Raw genomic sequence first — 19,167 nt, 5'->3', positions numbered from 1 at the left:
AGGCCAAACATTTACTCTGAATCAGGGCTTGCCATGGCTCAGACACACAAGTGTCTGATTGTCCTGGCCGCTCCAGTGGGCACCAGGAAGGCCTCAGGGGCAGCGTGTTTGTGCCACTCACAGCGAAGAGGCCTGACAGTCGGAGCAGGGAGTGGACCCCAAGGAGCCATTCTCACACCTGGATGGACCCACATAGAGCAGGCAAGGGGTGGGCCTGGGGCTCCTACCTGTTCCCCCTGGAATGCAGAGCGTGAGCTTAGGTCTCAGAGAACAGAAACCTGGCTTGTTGGGACAGATGTTGACAGGGCAGGAGAGGTGGGGTGGATCTGCTGCTCAAACTGAAGAAGGGAGGGTGCCTCAGTCCCCGGGACCAGTGCTAGCGGAACATGGATTTTTGGAGTCAGCGAGACCCCGGCCCAAATTCTGCATTTTCAACTTTCGTGCGATGTGTCTGTCTGTGCCTCAGCTTCCTGATCTGTAAAATGGGGATGCTGACATCCACCTCCCAGGGCTGCTGTGAGAGGAAGATAATGCCCAGCACAGCTCAGGCTGTGACACACAAGCTGCATGAAGAGTGGCTGGGGAAGCAGATGTTCCCAGTGTGTCTGGGGGCCCTAGAGATGGATAGTGGAGGGGAACACAAAGGGAACTGGTGCCCTCTCGCCATTTCCATTTCTCTTGTTGCAGTTGCAGACTGGGCTAGAGACCTCTGTATTGGTGACCTAGGGGTCACGCTGGGGAAGCAGGGCTCAGTGTATTCCAGATCACACTGGAGGAGCGTAGCGTAGAGGCAAGGGGGAGGGCAGGGCTGAGAAGCATTGTGCAAAAGTGGGGGGGACTGAGGGTATATGATGGATGGGTTGGAACCGCAGTACAGGGTGTGAGTGCCCGCGCCTGCGATCGGGGGCGCGGAGGCGGAGGTGGGGAACGGTGAGGGGAATCTGGCGGGAAGGAGAAAACGCCCCCCACCCCGCCCACCCACTGGCAGAATCGCATGCGCACAGGGGACCGGGTGGGAAAGGCTTTTGTTGGGAAAGCTGGCCGGCTGGAGGGGTCCGCGCATGCGCAGGCTGCCCGGCCGCGCGGCGGTGTGTGGGGGGGGGGGTGCGCGGAGAAAAGGGGCGGGGTGGTCAGAGCTGCTGTGCTGGCAGCAGTAGGCGAGGGCGCGGCTGCGGGGTTCCTGGTGCTGAGGACGGACGCCATTGGAGCCCCAGGGAAGGTAAGGATCCAGCCTCAGACAGGACCAGGAGAGAGCGAGTGGAACGAGGGTACGCTGTGCCCTCCCCATCCCCAATCCCCCGCCCCCGGATTTGAACAAAGCCCAAGCACGCAGAACCTGAGCCCCGTTAGACCCGCGGTCTAGATAGGAGCCGCCCCCCTCCACCGCCGCCAGACGCAGGCTCCCCGAACCGAGCCCTACTTACACCGGAGCCCACCATCCGAACCCCTTTAACAGACCCGTGTGCTCTGTGCTGAGCTTCCTTAGAGCGGAGGCCCCACCTCCACCCCAACCACTCTGAGATCAATCCAGTGGAACTGAACGTTTTGCCCCCTTCCTGGAGTTGCAGTCCTGGCCTCTGAGACCTCCGGCGCTCCAGTTCGAGCCTCACCTAGCCCGAAGACCCCCACCCCATCCACCTTGAGCGCTCCTGCATGAGCCCAACCTAGACCTGAATCAGCTGAATCCCCCCCACCGGCACTTAGAGGGTCCCTGGGATTCATTTTCCCAGAGCTAACAGCGGTCCCCGTTTGTCTCAGCCCTCTCATGTCATCTCCTCCCCACCGTTCTGGCCCCCTGCTCCAGGCATTAAATTCAGGCGCTTTATTTCTCCCTCTCTCAACGCATCTCCTGTGGGACTCTTTGGACCCAAGCCCGCCAGTGCACCCCCTGTTCAAATCCAGCCGCTGGGCCGGGGAGCCTGCCTGTCCTAAACTCCCCTTTCAGTGTAAGGTCTCCTCCGACCTCCTCTCTCCTTCTCTTAGGGCTCTGTCTCTGAGGGAATCTACCCCAGCAGCCCTCACTTCCCCACCCACCCCGACCTTATACTGCCTGGTAACCTGATGATTGCAGCCCCCCACTTCCTGAGAGATCCGGCCTCCTGCTGGGTCCTGCCTCCTCCCCCTGAAGAGGCCTCCCCGTCCCTCTCAGGCTGAGCTCTCTTCTCCTTGGGACCCCCAGCATGGCTGAGGGAAGCTACCGCAAAGAATCTGAAGGGTACAACGTTGAAGACATGGACGAGGGTAGTGATGAAGTCGGGGAGGAAGACATGGTTGAAGGCAACGACTATGAAGAATTTGGTGCTTTTGGAGGCTACGGAGCCCTCACCAGCTTTGACATCCGTATCCTCAGAGCCTTTGGGAGCTTGGGTCCAGGCTTTCGCATCTTAGCGGTGAGGCCCCTTGTCGGCCACCTGGTAGCCCTGGGCCTTCCCTCCTGCGACGTCAGGGAGGATGGGAGGAGGGGGTGGGTGAAAGCTGGAATTGAATGGGGAAGGACTGCCCAGCTTCACCAAACCTTCCCTCTCCTGCTGGGAGAAGTGGGGTTTGGGAGGGTCTGGGGGCTGGTCGGGGGCTGGCCAGCACAGGGCGAGTGTGTACAGCTGTCTGCCTTGCTCTCCCCTCCCTGGTCTTGCAGAATGAGCCCTGGGAACTTGAAAACCCTATGCTGGCCAGGACTCTGCTGGAGGCATTTCGGATGGATCCAGAAACACTTGCCAACGAGCCGGCGGCCCATGCTGCCAATGTAGCCCGGGCCGCCTCCTCTAACCAAGCTGCTCGGGCCACTGCTGCTGCTGCCCGTGCCACCTACCATCAGGTGGTCGCTAACCACTCAGTGGCCACAGACCAGGGCTCAGGAGGCGATACCCAGCCCATGACATCCGCTGCCGAGGCTCAGGCAGCCACCCTTGAGACAAGCCTTGCTTCTCTGCACAGCTCCCAGATGCTAGTCAAGAGCGAGATGACCAACCCCGGGGCTCCAGCAAGGTCCACGCAGCCCCAGACATCCTCCCGGGCCCAGGAGGCTGCTGCCGAGGGCCCTAGTACGGCCTGTGCCTTCTCCCAGGCCCCGCGTGCCAGTGAGATGGATGCCACCCGGCCCAAAACAGCCTTCCTGGGTCAGAACGATGTCTTTGATTTCACCCAGCCAGCAGGTGTCAGTGGCATGGCCTTCCCACGCCCCAAGAGACCCGCCCCGGCCCAAGAGGCTGCCACAGAGGGCCCCAGTGCTGCCTCCGGGGGGCCCCAGGCAGCCTCTGCCGGGGAGGGGGCAGCCACCCGGCCAAAGACGACCAAGTCTGGGAAGGCTCTCGCCAAGACTCGGTGGGTGGAGCCTCAGAATGTTGTGGCAGCAGCTGCTGCCAAGGCCAAGATGGCCACGAGCATCCCTGAGCCTGAGGGTGCAGCTGCCACCTCTCAGCAGAGTGCGGAGCCCTGGGCCAGGATGGGAGGCAAGAGGACAAAGAAGGTGAGACCTCCCTGCTGTCTCCAACCCCCCTTGCTCCCCTGCTTTCTCTGCCCTCTCCTCTCTCTGCCTCCTCCTCTGCCTCCCTGCATCCCCTCCCCTCCCCTCCCCTCCCCTCCCCTCTTCTCTCAGCTTGTGCATGTTTCTCCAAGACAGGTTAACTAGCATGTTTTTACTCCACGTAGTCCCTACCCTCGGGCCTGGAGGGAGAAGCGGTTGGCTCAGTGCCTGGCACTTAGTAAGCACTCGGCACGTGTCATCCGCTGTTCCTACTACCCTTATCTCCAAGTACCTGCTCTGGTTAAGATGTGTGCCAGGTGCTTTTGCACGGGTAGCCTGGTAGCCCTGAGTCTCTCCTCTGTCTAATGGTACAGTCCAAGCACCTGGATGACGAATATGAGAGCAGCGAGGAGGAGAGAGAGCCTCCTGCGGTCCCACCGACCTGGAGGGCATCGCAGCCCCCACTGACGACTGTGCGGCCTCAGATGGCCCCTCGGCCCCCCATGGCCCTGAGGTCCCAGGTACCCTCAAGGCACGTACTGTGCTTGCCACCCCGCAATGTGACCCTTCTGCAAGAGAGGGTAAGAAGCCCGCCCTTCCCCCATCTCGCTCCTCTCCTCCCTTGCGGGCCTGTTCTTTGAGGTCGCCCACGCCTTGGTCTCCCCGTGTGCTCCCTCCTTCTCCAGGCAAATAAGTTGGTGAAATATCTGATGATTAAAGACTACAAGAAGATCCCCATCAAGCGCTCAGGTGGGCAACCTGTGCCCCCTCCCTGAGCTCTGCCCTTCCCCCCTCCCACAACCCTGCCCTGTGGGCCTCCCATCAGCTGCCCCCCCACACACATCAGGCCTGGCTGATGGCTCCATTTGCACGGTGTGGCGTCCTGAGTGTGCTTCCTTCAGCAGGGCTGACAGAAAGGCTGCAGCTCTGTGGCCCCTGCTCAGCCTCGGTGCTTTGCCCTCCCCTCCCCTCCTGCAGACATGCTGAAGGATGTCATCCGAGAATACGACGAACATTTCCCTGAGATAATTGAACGAGCAACGTACACTCTGGAAAAGGTGGGTGCGGGGCCGGGGGCAGCTCTGTGGAGCAGGAGCCGCAGGGAACCCTTGCCCCCTGCATCCCCTCGAGGCCCAAGGGCAGGGCTACGTGCTTTGGAAGGAAGCCCTCTCTGGCCTCTCCACCTGGGAGCTTCCTCTGCCTGCCTCCGTCCCTCCTTCTTGCCCTTCGTGCTCTCTGAGGGTCTGTGGTCTCCTGAGGTGGATCCCATTGTCTCAGCCGGTGTCAATGCTCCCACAGGGCACTTCCTCTGTGGCCTCTCTTCTTCCTCCTCCCCCAGGGCTTGGGGCTCCCCGCCAAGGAAAAGTTCTAACGGGGAATTGAGTGACTGCCTGCAGGACACCCAGCATGGATGTTTGATCTCACATTCTGTTTTCTCCCCCATGTAGAAGTTTGGGATCCACCTGAAGGAAATCGACAAGGAAGAACACCTCTACATTCTTGTCTGCACACAGGATTCGTCAGCCCGCCTCCTGGGAAAGTGAGAGGGCACAGGAGGGTGGTGGCCTTCCTTGGTGGTGCCTCCCCGCTCCTCTCAGAGAAACGGGAAAGTGGGGTTGGGGGGGGCCTAGCACGGCTCCCACCCAGAGTTAGCAGTGATGAGCAGTTAAGGGCTGGCAGGGGCAGTAGCCTGGGCCGAGGATTTGCTGCTCTCCGGGTTTCGCCCCTGCCCACCCTTCCCCACCCCCATCTTCCTAGGAAAGCAAGCTTCTTGGTTGCCTCTCCCTGCTAAGGTCCTGGCCAGGCCTTGGCAGAGTGGGCCTCAGGAGGGGGACGGGGGTGTGGGGGTGCTCTCCAGTGGAGTTGTGCCCCCGACGCAATGCGCAAAGGGCAGGGAAGGTCTGGATGTGCCTCTGGACACAGGGTTGCCAATCGTTTGCTCCCTGCCTAACCCCATCCTCGGCAGAGCCCTGGGAGGAGGTGTTAGCATCCCCATTTGAGGGATGAAGGGACTCAGTCTCAGGCCGAGGAATGAATTGTCTGGACCAGGTAGCGCAAGCCATACAGGGTGGGAGGAACTGCCCTGTAGCCCAGCAATCTGGGAGAGGCTAGTTGAGTGAGCCGGCTGTGGTCCCCCGGGGCAAATGGATGCTGGACAGGATCCCTCTTTCTACACCTTCAGGACCAAGGACACTCCCAGGCTGAGTCTCCTCTTGGTGATTCTGGGCGTCATCTTCATGAACGGCAACCGTGCCAGCGAGGGTGAGTGGCTGGACCTGCAGCTGGGGGGTTGCCCGCCGTCTCACCTCCGTGTGCTAAACTCTTGTACCTCATCTCCCCTCGCAGCTGTCCTCTGGGAGGCACTACGCAAGATGGGACTGCGCCCCGGGTATGATTGGGGTCTCTCGGCTCCCACTCCTCAGTGTGTCCTTGGGCACAAGAGGCCCCGGGATTGCAGTGGCCTAGTGGTCTCTGCGGGGCGTGGCGTCCTGGACTAGGTAGAGCGCAAAGGGTCCCACCAGGGTGCGTGGGGAAACGGTCCTGAACTCTGAGCACCCCCTCTGCTCCGTGTGCCTTCTCTGTTCCCAGATGAGAACTAAGAGAAACCATCGGACCTGGGGGCTCCGTCTAACCCCTCCCTGGGGCATCGCTGACAAGTGGCCGTCTGGCCTCTGCTGCTGGCCCAGGTGTCCATGGGGACACCCCACAGGCTGGGAAGCTCTCAGTCCTGCTGGGAGTGCTCCCACCCACCCCGGGCACTGCCACTGTCTCTAGTCATGCGTTCCTTTCCTTGCACTCAGGGTGAGGCACCCATTCCTGGGCGATCTGAGGAAACTCATTACAGAGGACTTTGTGAAGCAGAAGTGAGTATCGACTGAGTTCACTTTGCCTCCCACTCAGGCCTTCCTCGTGTGCTGCTCTGGCTGAGGAAGCCATTCCCCAGCCTATGTCTTAACACCAGAGGGATGGGTGTCTGGTGTGAGTGTGGGGTGGGGGGGGGAATGTGAGTGTTGGGGGAAGGGCAATTCCATGGAGGCTTGGGGAAAGGGAGCACATGCTGACTGCGAGCACCGGGTGGGGTGGTACAGCCCCCATTGCGTTCAGCACCTGCCCTCTAGGCAGTGTCCCTGGCTTTACATCTCAGGAGCCTGGGGCTCAGAGAGTGGAAGCCTGACATGGCCCCGGCTGGGATAAGGCCCATTTGGGCCTGGAGCCCAGCCCCGCTGACCTTCTAGCCCCGGCCCACCCCATCCTCGGTGCTTGGAGATCTCGTGTGCCCTCACACAGGCCCGTAAGCATGTTCACCACCAACCCCACCCCCACCCCCGCACCCCACACACACACACACACACACACACACACACACACACACACACACACACACAGATGGTCGAGAGTATACATGGAGTCCACTGCTCTTGGTTGACTGTTTCTTCCTGTACAGTCATTTTCTAGGCTGGACTGTCCCAGGGTTCAGCCAAGCCACGGACGAGCCCCATGGTGGGGTGTGCTCAGAGCAGGGGGCCTGAAGAAATGGCTCCTCTGTTTACAACACACCCAACAGGAACCTGGGTTATTGTGACAAGGGGCACAAAACTCGTGGCCTTCCTATGAACAAATACCCTACACGTGGCCCCTGCCCCTCCACATGGCTGCTGGGCAGGACCAGTGGCCTAAGGGTGTGACCCACCTCAGTTTTGGAGGCGGAAACCCCTGGGAGCGAGGCAAGGGCTGCGGGGCCAGGGCAGGCCTCCTGCGGCGGCCATGCTGCAGCCCCGGGGCTGGGAAGGGGCCACCTGGGAGCCACTGGTGCAGCAACAGGTCTGCCTGGCTGGAAGCAGAAGTTTATTTTCCTCTCTCACGCAGGTACCTGGAATACAAGAAGATCCCCAATAGCAGCCCACCCGAGTATGAGTTCCTCTGGGGCCTGCGCGCCCGCCACGAGACCAGCAAGATGAGGGTGCTGAGATTCATCGCCCAGGTAAGGCAGAGCCTCTGTTCTGGCTGGAGTTTCCCATACCTCGCTGGTTCGCTGAGGCCCAGAAAGGTTCCTAAGTCACTGACACAAGTTCACAGACGTAGTGAGTGGATGGGGCGAAATCCCAGGTCTGGCACAGAATAATGAGAGCCCGATTCCAGTCGTGTGGGTTTCTATCATGATTTTGCAAAGCGCTCAGGAGGGCGTATGGCAGGAAGCAGGTGCTGAGCGAGGTGGGGTAGCTGTTCCGACGGCTGCTGTTCTTCCACCGCAGTATCAGAACCGAGACCCCCGGGAATGGAGGGCTCATTTCTTGGAGGCTGTGGATGATGCTTTCAAGACGATGGATGTGGATATGGCTGAGGAACATGCCAGGGCCCAGATGAGAGCCCAGATGAACATCGGGGAGGAAGCTCTGATTGGACGGTGGAGCTGGGACGACATACAGGTCGAACTCCTGACCTGGGATGAGGACGGAGATTTTGGCGACGCCTGGTCCAGGATCCCCTTCGCTTTCTGGGCCAGATACCATCAGTACATTCTGAATAGCAACCGTGCCAACAGGAGAGGCACCTGGAGGGCTGGCGTCAGCAGTGGCACCAATGGTGCGGCCAGCACCAGCATGCTCGATGGCCCCAGCACCAGCTCCACCATCCGGACCAGAAACGCCGCCAGAACCAGTGCCAGCTTCTTCTCCTGGATTCAGTAAGATTGGAGGTCATTAGATGAGACTCTGAAGGATGGGGTGTGGAGGGACTGGGGGGAGTCAGGGGAAGGCCCGGGGTGTCCTGGGGGAACGAGGAGAGCCTGACAGGACACTCAGTTTGTCCTTCCTATCCCTCACGGTTCACCTGTATTGACCCTTGTGCTCTGGCCTTTGTGTCTCCCGGTTCCAGGCAGCGCTGAGGAGCTGCAGCAGTCCCCTGCCGAGCCAGAGTGCCTCCCCTGCCCCCTCCCCGACAGAGCACTCTAGGCAGCTACTCCCCGTCCATGGAAGATGGCATGCCAGATGACGCGCTCTCTGCCCTTCCTGCTTTCCTGTGTGCTTTTCGTCGTGCTGTCGTGTTTTGGGTATCGGTGTTGCATTAAAGTTGCAAAATCAGTCGGACGTCTTCTCCTTTTCCTGGGCAGGTGTGGCTCTGAGTGGCCGGTGGTCAGGCCCTCTGGGACAGGCGGGGGCCGCCTCTCCCTAAAAGGCAGGCGGGTGTGGCTGGGTCAGGCACTGGGAGGTGCGGAGATGCCAGCTGAGTGTGGAGGCCAAGGGTTTCCAGAGGCTCCGGTCCATACAGCTTCATGATTTCCTACACTGTGTGGCCACGGTTAAACGCCAGTGGGGGTCCTCAGGAGAAGGGGTGGGGTGGAGGGCCGTGAGCTGGTGCCACCGTCCCTCCCACCAAGGGACGGGGTCCACAGACATCCCCTAGGACCCACCTCCGCCCCATCTCTGGAGGCTCTGTCCCGGAATCCTTCCCTCATCATCCACACCATTCCAGGACCTCCTCCCTCAGACCGAGTCTTAAGGACAATGAGGTAGGCCTCACAGTGACATTCTCACCCCTCCAGCAGGTAAAAGGAGGAGCCATTACTGCCGCGAGAGCCGATTTAGTGAAAGAAAGCTGTAGGCCGATCTGGACAGCCCATTGCCTGTGACCATGACCCGAGGCCCTTTGGGAGGCTCCGGGGCTCTTCTCCATGGAAGCAGGGCTCTCCCGGCAAGGCCAAGGCCAGCCTAGGTCTCTGTGTCTTCAAGGGCTGCGTGATCCCTGCGGGGGCAGAGGCTACAACTTTAATTCGCCAGGTGCACGACAGTGAGGGCAGAGACACTTTGGAACCCTGGGAAGGACTCCGTAGCAGGAAGGGGCCGTCTGGGGCTTTTCTGGGTCCCCAGTGATGTCCACGGCTTGGAGGACAAGGCTCCAGGTTAAGAGGAAGGAGAGAGTAGTGTAAGGACCCCAGCCCGCCCAGCCCCCCCAACCCCCGCTTGCCTCTTTGCCCCAAGAAGTGGTCCCGCTCCCTCAGCCAGACCCGGATCCTGACCCAGACCCAGCTACATCATTTGCCAGAGCCAGTGGAAGACAAAAAAACTCCGGTCACCTGGCTCAAAGTGTATTAACGATTGCAAGAGAGCAGCAGCAGAGCACTGAACCCCTAGTGCAGACCTGCTGAGGGACAGCCCGGGCCGCACCCCCAGCAAGCAGGCTCTGTATGGACCCCCCTCCCCTAAAGACAGGCTTCACGTGGGTTTCTGCCTTATTTGTTGGTGCTTTGATTTCTGCCTCCCTGGCTGCTGGCTTGATGCCTGGCCTTGTGGACACTCTGTGATTCCGACAGAGATTCAGGCCCCTTCCAGGTGCAGGTTTCCAGGTTGACGGCCCGGGATTTGGGAACCCAGCCCTGGCATGATGAATGACACTGGAACGTTTCTGGCTCCCTTGCCCTGGGACCTCCCAGGACCCTGCTGTGCACGCAGTAGGCACCTGCCTTGTCATGGACAAGGCTGAGGCACTCACCACAAGCCACAGGTATGAGCTGGAGCACTGTGTGCAGACGGCACCTGAGATAAGGCAGCTCATCTAGAAAGGAGGAGAGAGCAGCCCTCAGAGACAGGGTGCTGGGGAAGGCACCACTTCCCCGGGCCTCCAGGCTTGCAGCACTCTCCCCTTCCACCTGCTTCCCCATGGTTGTCTTCACCTGGGCCCTGCTCCCCCACACTCTGCAGGGAGCGGTGCTGAGAGCAGAGTGGGGAGGGAGGAAGAGAGCTGAGAGGCGGCCTCAGGAACAGGGAGGAAGGAGGGCCCTGGGGATCGCGGACAGACCCTGGGTCCCCCAGAAGCCGAGGATGGTCACCTCGGAGGCGGCCGACCTCCTCACCCACAGGGCAAACATGAGACCAAGGCAGGCCTCCCTCCCGGCCCCAACCTCAGCCCTTCCACGGGCTCCCCCACCACAAAGGCCCACAACAGGTCTCAGCAAGTGTTTTCTGAGGCCCTACTATGCACCGGGGCCTTGGCTGAGGTGTGCGTGCACCTTGGCAGCTCCCGCAGCTTTCTCCCCAGCCCAGGCCTGTGCCCTCTGACTCCTGGGACACTTGTTGATGGACAAGCATTCACCGATTCACTTGTTTCCAGTTACTGACGATTATGTATAAAGTCACTCTGAATATTCGCATGCCACTACTCGTATGGCCTTGACGTCATGCACCAGACAGCCCTGATGGGAGGTGATGATCAGGCCCATTCCAGGGATGAGGACACTGAGGCTCTGAGAGGGAGGACACTTGTCCCACGTCCCACAGCCAGGAAGGGGGCAGTGCTGGGACTCGAGCCCAGGACGCTTTGAGGCCAAATGTGTGCTCTGCCCACTGCAGTCTGCTGCCACTGCCTTCGAGGGACTCACAGTGTCGTGGGGTGACACCCCCAGCTCTCACTCCTCTCTGCAGACACCCACCCTCCTGGCCACCCGGGCAACCCATACAGCTCCCCATCTCCCTTCACTGGGCCAGCACCCCACCCTTCACGGCCTCCCTGCCCCTGAGGTTCATCGTGGGCTTTTAAGGCCTGCCACTGCCCACCCAGCCTCCTGACACATCCTCACTCCTGTGTCCTGGAGAGGCCAACGCTTCAGCATCCTCATCAGAAATGGACTCGCACACCTGAGGGTGACACAACAGTCCCTTTCCAGGCCAGCTGCCCTAGTATGGGGTTCAGCAAATACATTCAATTTATTTTGAAACGGGTAACCTACCCACGGGTTACAAAGTTCAAGAAGAGAAATGGGGTGTACACAGCCAATGACCACATGAAAGAAGAAAACTATAAAGACTGGATACTAAGAGTTGATGAGGGTGTGAAGCAAATGAACTCCCCTACACTGTCCATAGAAGTCTTCATTTGCAGGAGGCCTCCGGAAAACAGGAGGGATTAGAGCGTGTGCCTACTTCAGGCAGCCTGGACGGAGGAGGCATCAGAGATCAGGTCTAGGCGAAAGTGAGCCTTCTGAAAGCAGGGAGGGAAGACGTGGGAAGATGTAGCTTCACTATGAGCAGCGCACTGCTTTTAGCCAGGAATCTGAGAGAGCTGAGAGCCAGATAATCATGGGCCTTTCGCGAAGCCAGCAGCTACAAATTACCTTTAGCTTGTCTCTGAAGCTCTCTAGGACACTGAGGCGTCCCGGCACCCAGAATCAGGACACAGAGGAGGAGCCCTGGGATCAGGCCACCCTCACAAATCTCCTCCTCTTGCTTCCTTTCCCAACACAGGGTGGGGGAGGGCGGGGTGGGGAGGGGCCCCCGGGTGGCGGGGGGAAGGGCCCCAGGCACAAGGTTCCGGCGGGGGGAAGGGCCCCAGGCACAAGGTTCGGGGGCGGAGATCGGGGGGGAAGGGCCCCAGGCACAAGGTTTCGGGGGTGGAGGGGGGAAGGGCCCCAGGCACAAGGTTCGGAGGCAGGAGGGAAAAGGGCAAGGGCAAGAATCAATGCAGAAGGGCGTTCCCGATGTCCAACCTCAGCTGTAGCTTCACATTCTTGTCTGAAGCACGCTTTGCCCTTCTGTGTGTGGGCGGGTTTCGGAGGCCTGCAGAGGCTGGCGAGACTCCCCTGCTTGCTGCCCACAAGGAGAACATTGCAATGACTGATAAAGCCCTGAATATTTTCCTTATCAGAGGTCCATGTTTTGGGTGTTCACTCATTTGCAAACTGAGTTCCTCCAAATGAAACTAATAGTCAAGGTTTCTCTTTATCAGTTGTACTGGGGTTTCATTGGCCAACAAAAAATGTATCCATTTAAGTGTACAGTTCCACGGACTTTGACAAATGCTACCATCCATGTAACCACCACCTCAGTCAAGAAAGAGAACATTTCCCATCACCAAATAAAGTTCCCTTGTGCCCCATCCCAGTGAATCCCTACCATCCACATCCAGCCTTAGGAAACCACTGATCTCCTCTCTATATTGCTTGTAGGTTAGAATGCTGTTTACCAGAGCCTGTTATACACATAAATAGGCAATATGTAACCTTTTGTGTCTGCCTTCTTTTCCCTCTGCTTCAATGCTTTGGAAATTCATCCATGCTGTGGCACAAATCAGCAGACTAAATTAAAATTGTTTCAATTCACAAGCTGATTTTCTCTGTTGAAATCACACAAATACACCAAAATCTCCTAGAACTGGTAGGTGAATTTACCCAGAGTGCAAGATACAAGATTACAGCACAAAATCAATCATATTTCTATATACTAGTAAAACAGCGCTGGAGAAATGAAACTTAAGAGAGGAATACCACGTACCACTCACAAATGAGGGCGATTCTTAGTTGTGAATCTAACAAATGACACATAGTATTTGCATTCTGTAAACTGCAAAACACTGAGGAAAGAAATAAAAGAAGACCTAAATAAACGGAAGAACATACCACGATCATGGATTGGAATATTGACTGTAGTAAAGATGTCAGTTCCCCTAAATTTATCTATAGATTTAATGCAATTCCAATAAAGATCCCAGCAGCACGTTTTGTAGGTATAAACAAGCTGATTCTAAAGCCTGTACAGAAAGTAAAAGAAACTAAAATAGCCAAAACAACTGTGACAAGAAGCATAAAATTGGAGTCACATTATCTCATTTAAAACTTATAAAACTACAGTAAACAAAAGTCAGTGTGACAATGGTGAAGGAACAGACACACAATTAAATAAATCGGAGGGAAGATTCCAGAAGTAGTTTCACAAAATATGGCCAATTCGTTCTGGACCAAGGTGTAAAAGCCATTGAATGAAGAAAGGATTGGCTTTTCAGCATATGTGTGGGAGCAACTGGACGTCCATCTAAAAGTAAAAGAACCTCACACCTTATCCTAAAACCCACTATAAATGAATCTTACATATAAACCAGGAACATGAAACTGTAAAACTTTTAGAAGGAAATAACACAAAATCTTCAACCTGGAGTTTGGCAAGGATGTTTCAGGTATGACACCCAAAAACCCTTTTCCTCCGTGAAAGACATTGTTAAGGGTTTGAAAAAACAAGTCCCAGGCTGGGAGAATGTATTTAAAAATTACATATCCAACAAAGGTCTTGTATCCAGGATATATAAAGAACTGTCAAAACTCAACAGAAAGAAAATAGTGGAAAAAATATCTGAAGAGACAACTTCAATAAAAAGAATATATAGGTGGCAACTGAGCACATGAACAGATGTTCAACCTCCCTAGCTCTCAGGCAAATGCAAATTTAAACTAAGGTGAAATACCTGTCTTCCTATCTTAAAAATGCTAAAACGTAACAAAACCCAAAACAAAACAAGAAAGAAAGAAGCAAGCAAAGAAACAAACCAAGGAAACAACACCTGACAATACCTAAGGATGTTAAGGATGGGCAGCAACTGGATTTACCACAGGTTACTGATTGGAATGCAGAGTGGCACAGCCACTATGGAAAGAGTTTTACTGCTTCTCATGAAGTTAAACTTACACTTAGCCACGTGACCAAGAACTTCACCCCTGAAGTATTTCCCCTAGAGAAGTTTAAACGTGAGTTCACACAAAAACCTGTACACGAATGTTTATTACAACAGCTCTCTGTTCATAATCAACAAAACCATGCAACAACCCAAATGTCCTTCAACAAAGTGCATTATTCCCATACAATTGAATACTATTCAGTGGTAGAAAGGAACGAACTACTGATACAGTCAACAACGTGGATGAAACTCAGTAACATTATGCTTAGTGATAGAGGTCAGTCTCAGGTTACTTTTTAAATGGCTCCATTTGTAGGATTGTCTTGAAAAGACAAAACTAGCGTGACTGAGAGCAAATTGGTGGTGCTGTGCTGTGGTTAGGCATGGAGGTAGAGCATGACTACAAATGGATAGCACTGGGGACTTCTTGGGGGTTGCAGAAATGTTCTGAATATTGACTGTGATGGTGGTTACAAGAAGCTATACAAGTAAATGTTGAAATTCCTAGAAGGGGATGTCCAGAAGAAGTCTATGTCACTGAACATTAATTTAAAAATAAAATAAAATAAATAATGATGCAATAGCCTTTTTCAGTCAAACAAACAAACAAAAAATATTAGAATTGTCCACCAGTGGCCTGTACAATAGAAAATACTGAATGCATTTCTTTAAGATGAATGAAAACCATGCCAAATTTATGCCCAGATCAACACAAAGGAACAAATACCTACAGAAATGGTTAAATATGTGGGGGGGGGGAGGGGAAGGGTTTCTAAAAGATTCCTTTCTTTAAAAGTTAACTGAATGTTTTCAAGACCAATAACAATGTGTTATCGGGGATATAATATATGTATAAATAAACTGTATGGAAACAAAAAGCAATAGATGGGATTATAAAAATAAAGGCATACATGTGTGTAAGGAATCTTATTCTTCGAAGATGAAATGCCCGAAGTGAGAGAGTGCATGGACTTATATATACTGCCAAATGTAAAATAGATAGCTAGTGGGAAGCAGCCACATAGCACAGGGAGAGCAGCTCGGTGCTTCGTGACCACCTAGAGGGGTGGGATAGGGAGGGTGGGATGGAGTCGCAAGAGGGAGAAGATAGGGGGATATGTGTATATGTATAGCTGATTCACTCTGTTATAAAGCAGAAACTAACACACCATTGTAAAGCAATTATACTCCAATAAAGATGTTTAAATATATAAATTTAAATATGTATAGTATACTCTTCTACAGGAACTACTTAAAGATAAAACAAAAGGAATAAGTAATAAATATGTAGATTAAAATAGAATACTGAAAACTACATCAGCAATACATAAGATGGCAAGGGAATTGGGTGAAAGAAAAAATGAAAAAGCAAATCAAGGAATTAAGGAAAGAAAGGGAGGAAGAAAACGAAGAAGGAAGGAAGGAAGGAAGGAAGGAAGGAAGGAAGAAAGAAAGAAAGAAAGAAAGAAAGAAAGAAAGAAGGAAAGAAAGAAGAAAGAAAGAAAGAAGAAAGAAAGAAAAGAAAGAAAGAAATCTACTTGAAATAGATGGTGGATTTAAAGCCAATACTATTTCTACTTAAACTAAATGTAAATATTCTAAACCCTACAAATAAAAGGCTGAGATTTCTAGATAGAATAGGTGCAGGATTCCATAGTATGATGTGAAATAGGAACTCCCTCTAATACAGAGACAGAGATAGGTTCAATGAAAAAGATATGCCATGTGAAGGTGAATTGTAAGAAAAAAGAGAAGGTATAATAACAGATAAGGTGGATTTTAGGATCAGGAGTATTAACTAGTGATAAACAAGCATATTTAATAATGAAAAAATGGGCTAATTACTCAGGAAAGCACAACAGTTCTCAATGCATTGGATAACTGAAGGTTAAATTACATAGAGGAAAAACTGACTGCACTTAAAAGAGATATAGATAGACAAATGTATTTAATAGTTGGAAATTTCAAACATTTTTTTCTGAGATTTTGGTATAGTAAATTGACAGAAGGCCAATAATGATAAAGAGAACTTTAACAACACTATCAACTAATTAGACCTAATTATAGTACATTCCACTCAATAGCAGTAGAATACACATCCTCTTCAAAGGCATATGGGAGATGCAGCAAGAAAGAGCCTCTCTTGGCGTTATAAAACAACACCCCGTCAATGAGGATTGAAGTCATGTAGAGGATGTCCTCTGGGCCCAATGGAATAAAACAAGAAATCCATAGCAAGAAGATTTCTAGAGAATCCCCAAACTTTGAAATTTAACAAGGATTTCACAATAACACACGGTCAAAGAAGAGGCACTAGGGAAATTTGAAAGTATGTTGAGCTAAAGGGAAATGTAAGCACAACATATCAACTTTTGTGTGATTAAGCTAAAGGATTGCTTAGAGAGAAATTCTCACTTTGCATGATTATATTCGGAAAGAAGAAAGGGCTAACATCAATGAACTACAAAACTAAGATGCTACCAAAAGAAGTAAAAATTAAACCGAGAGGAAGTAGAAAGAAGGAAACAATAAAGATATCAATGAAATGGAAATCAAAGAAGTAATAGAGAAAATACAATGAAGTCAATAGCTGGTTCACTCCAAAGATTTATACAATTTATAAACTCAATGTAGACTAATCAAGAAAAAAAGTATTGATAGCTAAGACACAAGTGGCCTGTATCAGGAGTAATAGAGGAGATATGACTTTAGAGTGTAAAAAATGCTAAAACGACAGTAAGGGAATAATATGAAAAACTTTACTTTAAAAATGGAAACATAGAAAAAAATGAGCAAAATTGGTAGAAAGACACAGCCTATCAAAACACACTCAAGAAAACAGAGACTACTCGAGTAGCCTTATATCTCTTAAAGAAATAGAATTTTTGGCTAAAAATCTTCCCACAAAGGAAACTCCAGGCACAGTTTTGGCCTCACTGGTGTGTTCTACAGAATATTTCAGGAAGAAATAGTGCCGAATTTGTACAATTCTGCCAGAAAGAGAAAGAGGAAGGAGTACTTCCCATTTCACTCTCTGAAGCTATTGTCCTTATACCAAACTATCCTTATACCAAAACCAGACCAAGACATTGCAAGAAAATAAAACTGCAAACCAATATCCCTCAAGAACATAGACACAAAAATTGGTAACAAAAGGCTAGCAAATCGAACGCAACAATACATAAAAGAAAATTTTTATGACCAAATAGGGTTACGCTCAAAATGTAAGTTCTCTTGAACATTTGGAAATCAATACATGAAGTTAATCATATTAATAGACTACAAAAGAGAGCCATACCATCACCTCAAATGATGCACATCCTAGGCAGAACAATGGCACCCAAATGTATTTACGTATTCATCTCTGTAGCCTGTGAGTATGTTACCTTACCTGGCAGAAAATACTCTGTGCAGATGTGATGAAGTTGAGGATCTTGAGATGTGGAGATTATCCTGGATGATCTGGGTGGGCCAATGGGATCACAAAGGTCCTTATTTATAAGGAGGTGGCAGGAAAACGAGAGTGAAGAGTAGGACATGTGATGTCAGAAGCAGAGGTCAGAGAAGAGAGAGGTTGGAAGATGCTATGCTGCTGCCTTTGGACATGGAGAAAGGGGCAGGATCCAAGGAGTAGAGGTGGCCTCTAACATAGGAAAGGCAAGGAACAGATTCTTCCCTAGTAGCCTCAGAGGATTATAACACTGTAGGCACATTGACTTTGACCCTGTAAAACCCATTTCAGATTTCTGACCTCCAGAACTCTAGGATAACAAACTTGTGTTGTATTAAGCCACTGAAGCATGTGGTAATTTGTTAGAGCTGTAAGAGGATACTAATCTAATTCGGGAAAAGCATTTAACAGACTGTAACACCTAGGTGGTTTGTGACCACCTAGAGGGTTGGGATAAGGAGGGTGAGAGGGAGGGAGACACAAGTGGGAAGAGATATGGGAACATATGTATATGTATAACTGATTCACTTTGTTGTAAAGCAGAAACTAACACACCATTGTAAAGCAATTATACTCCAATAAAGATGTTCAAAAAAGTTCTCTGGAAACCAGGAATAAGAGAGACTCCTCAACCTGATAAATGTCACCTAAAACATACTTCAGAGTTAAAAGGTGAAAGCTTTCCTCTTAAGATCTCTCACCACTCCTGATCAGCCCTGGACTGGCAGTCTTCACTAAGGCATTAAGGCAAGATTTTCAAGTATACAAAGTGGAAAGGAAGGAGTAAAATTGTCTTTATTCATAGATGAAATAAACCATCTACATGGACAATCTTTAAGTATCTTTAAAAAAAATTACTAGAACTACTACTGGTGAGATAAGCAAGGTTGCAGGATATGAGGTTGGTAAACAAAAGCCAGTTACAGTTATCTATTGTGAAAACAAGCAATTAGAATTTTAAACAAAAATGTCATTCATAATTCATGCAAAACATGAACGACTTACAGGTGAATTTAAGAAAATGTGAGTGAAGTTGTAAAATGATACATAGTAGGAATTGCCTGGAGAAATTCACAACCAAGTAAATGAAAGGAGAGATGGATCATGTGTTTGGATTTTAAGGCTCAGATATGTTAAGAAGTAAAGTGTCCCACAGTTGATCTATTGATACACAGCACTTCGAATGACTAGAAAGCAACAAGATACTTCTACAACATTTACTGACATACAAAGGATTGGAATAGCCCAAACAACACAGAAAGAGAATCATATATTTGGAATTCTCACATTGCCTAACTTTGTAAATTACTACAAAGGTACAGTCATCAAGATAGTGTGGTACTAGCAAAAGGATAGACGTATAAACAAATAGAAAATGAATAGAAAGTCCAGAAAGAGACGTACACATGTAAGGGCAATTGCTTTTCAACAATGGTGCTAATGTAATCCATTGGGGCAAAACACGCTTTCAACAAATATTGAAGAAGCATTGAGTATGCATATGGAAAAATGTGACTTTCACATTACTTCAAATGACATACAAATATAAGCCAAAATAGATTATATGCATACATGTAAAGGGGAAAACTATAAATTATAAAACTTGCTCACGAAAAACCTATGTCGAGAAGTCTGGAGCTGCCGAAGAGGCAAGAGACCTTTTCTTCCCTCTTTGCTTCCTGGTGCGCGAGGAAGGGGTTTAAGCGCACCGCTTAAAGGAGCTCCAGAAACTGGCGCGGAGCTGCCGAAGAGACAAGAGACTTTTTTTTTTTTTGCCTCTTTGTCTCCTGGTGCGAGAGGAGAGGGGATTAAGCGC

At 51.4% G+C, this 19,167-nt stretch overlaps 1 protein-coding gene and 1 non-coding gene across 5 annotated transcripts; both read left to right on the top strand.

The window, feature by feature from the left end:
- Positions 1–1,155: 1,155 nt before the first annotated feature.
- LOC102977706 (melanoma-associated antigen D4) lies at positions 1,156–8,545 on the top strand. Of its 4 annotated transcripts, none has more exons than XM_028482379.2 (13): positions 1,156–1,219; positions 2,180–2,390; positions 2,636–3,466; positions 3,838–4,044; positions 4,150–4,213; positions 4,442–4,521; positions 4,912–5,003; positions 5,646–5,725; positions 5,810–5,852; positions 6,265–6,327; positions 7,331–7,445; positions 7,717–8,147; positions 8,339–8,545. In XM_028482379.2, exons 2-13 carry the CDS (start codon positions 2,181–2,183, stop codon positions 8,346–8,348), a joined length of 2,226 nt encoding a protein of 741 aa, XP_028338180.1. In that variant the 5' UTR covers positions 1,156–1,219; position 2,180; the 3' UTR covers positions 8,349–8,545. The 4 variants fall into 4 exon arrangements, with proteins under 4 accessions (XP_028338180.1, XP_054937716.1, XP_028338181.1 ...); XM_055081741.1 differs by having other exon boundaries at positions 1,176–1,219; positions 2,150–2,390; positions 3,838–3,984; XM_028482380.2 differs by having other exon boundaries at positions 1,176–1,219; positions 2,150–2,390.
- LOC112062857 (small nucleolar RNA SNORA11) lies at positions 6,967–7,095 on the top strand. The gene has a single exon (XR_002890885.1). It is a non-coding gene; the product is annotated as a small nucleolar RNA SNORA11 (small nucleolar RNA).
- Positions 8,546–19,167: the final 10,622 nt, after the last annotated feature.

The sequence above is a fragment of the Physeter macrocephalus genome, chromosome 21 (assembly GCF_002837175.3).
Source record: "Physeter macrocephalus isolate SW-GA chromosome 21, ASM283717v5, whole genome shotgun sequence".
NCBI lineage: Eukaryota > Metazoa > Chordata > Mammalia > Artiodactyla > Physeteridae > Physeter > Physeter macrocephalus.
This window is presented reverse-complemented; position numbering and strand designations above follow the sequence as displayed.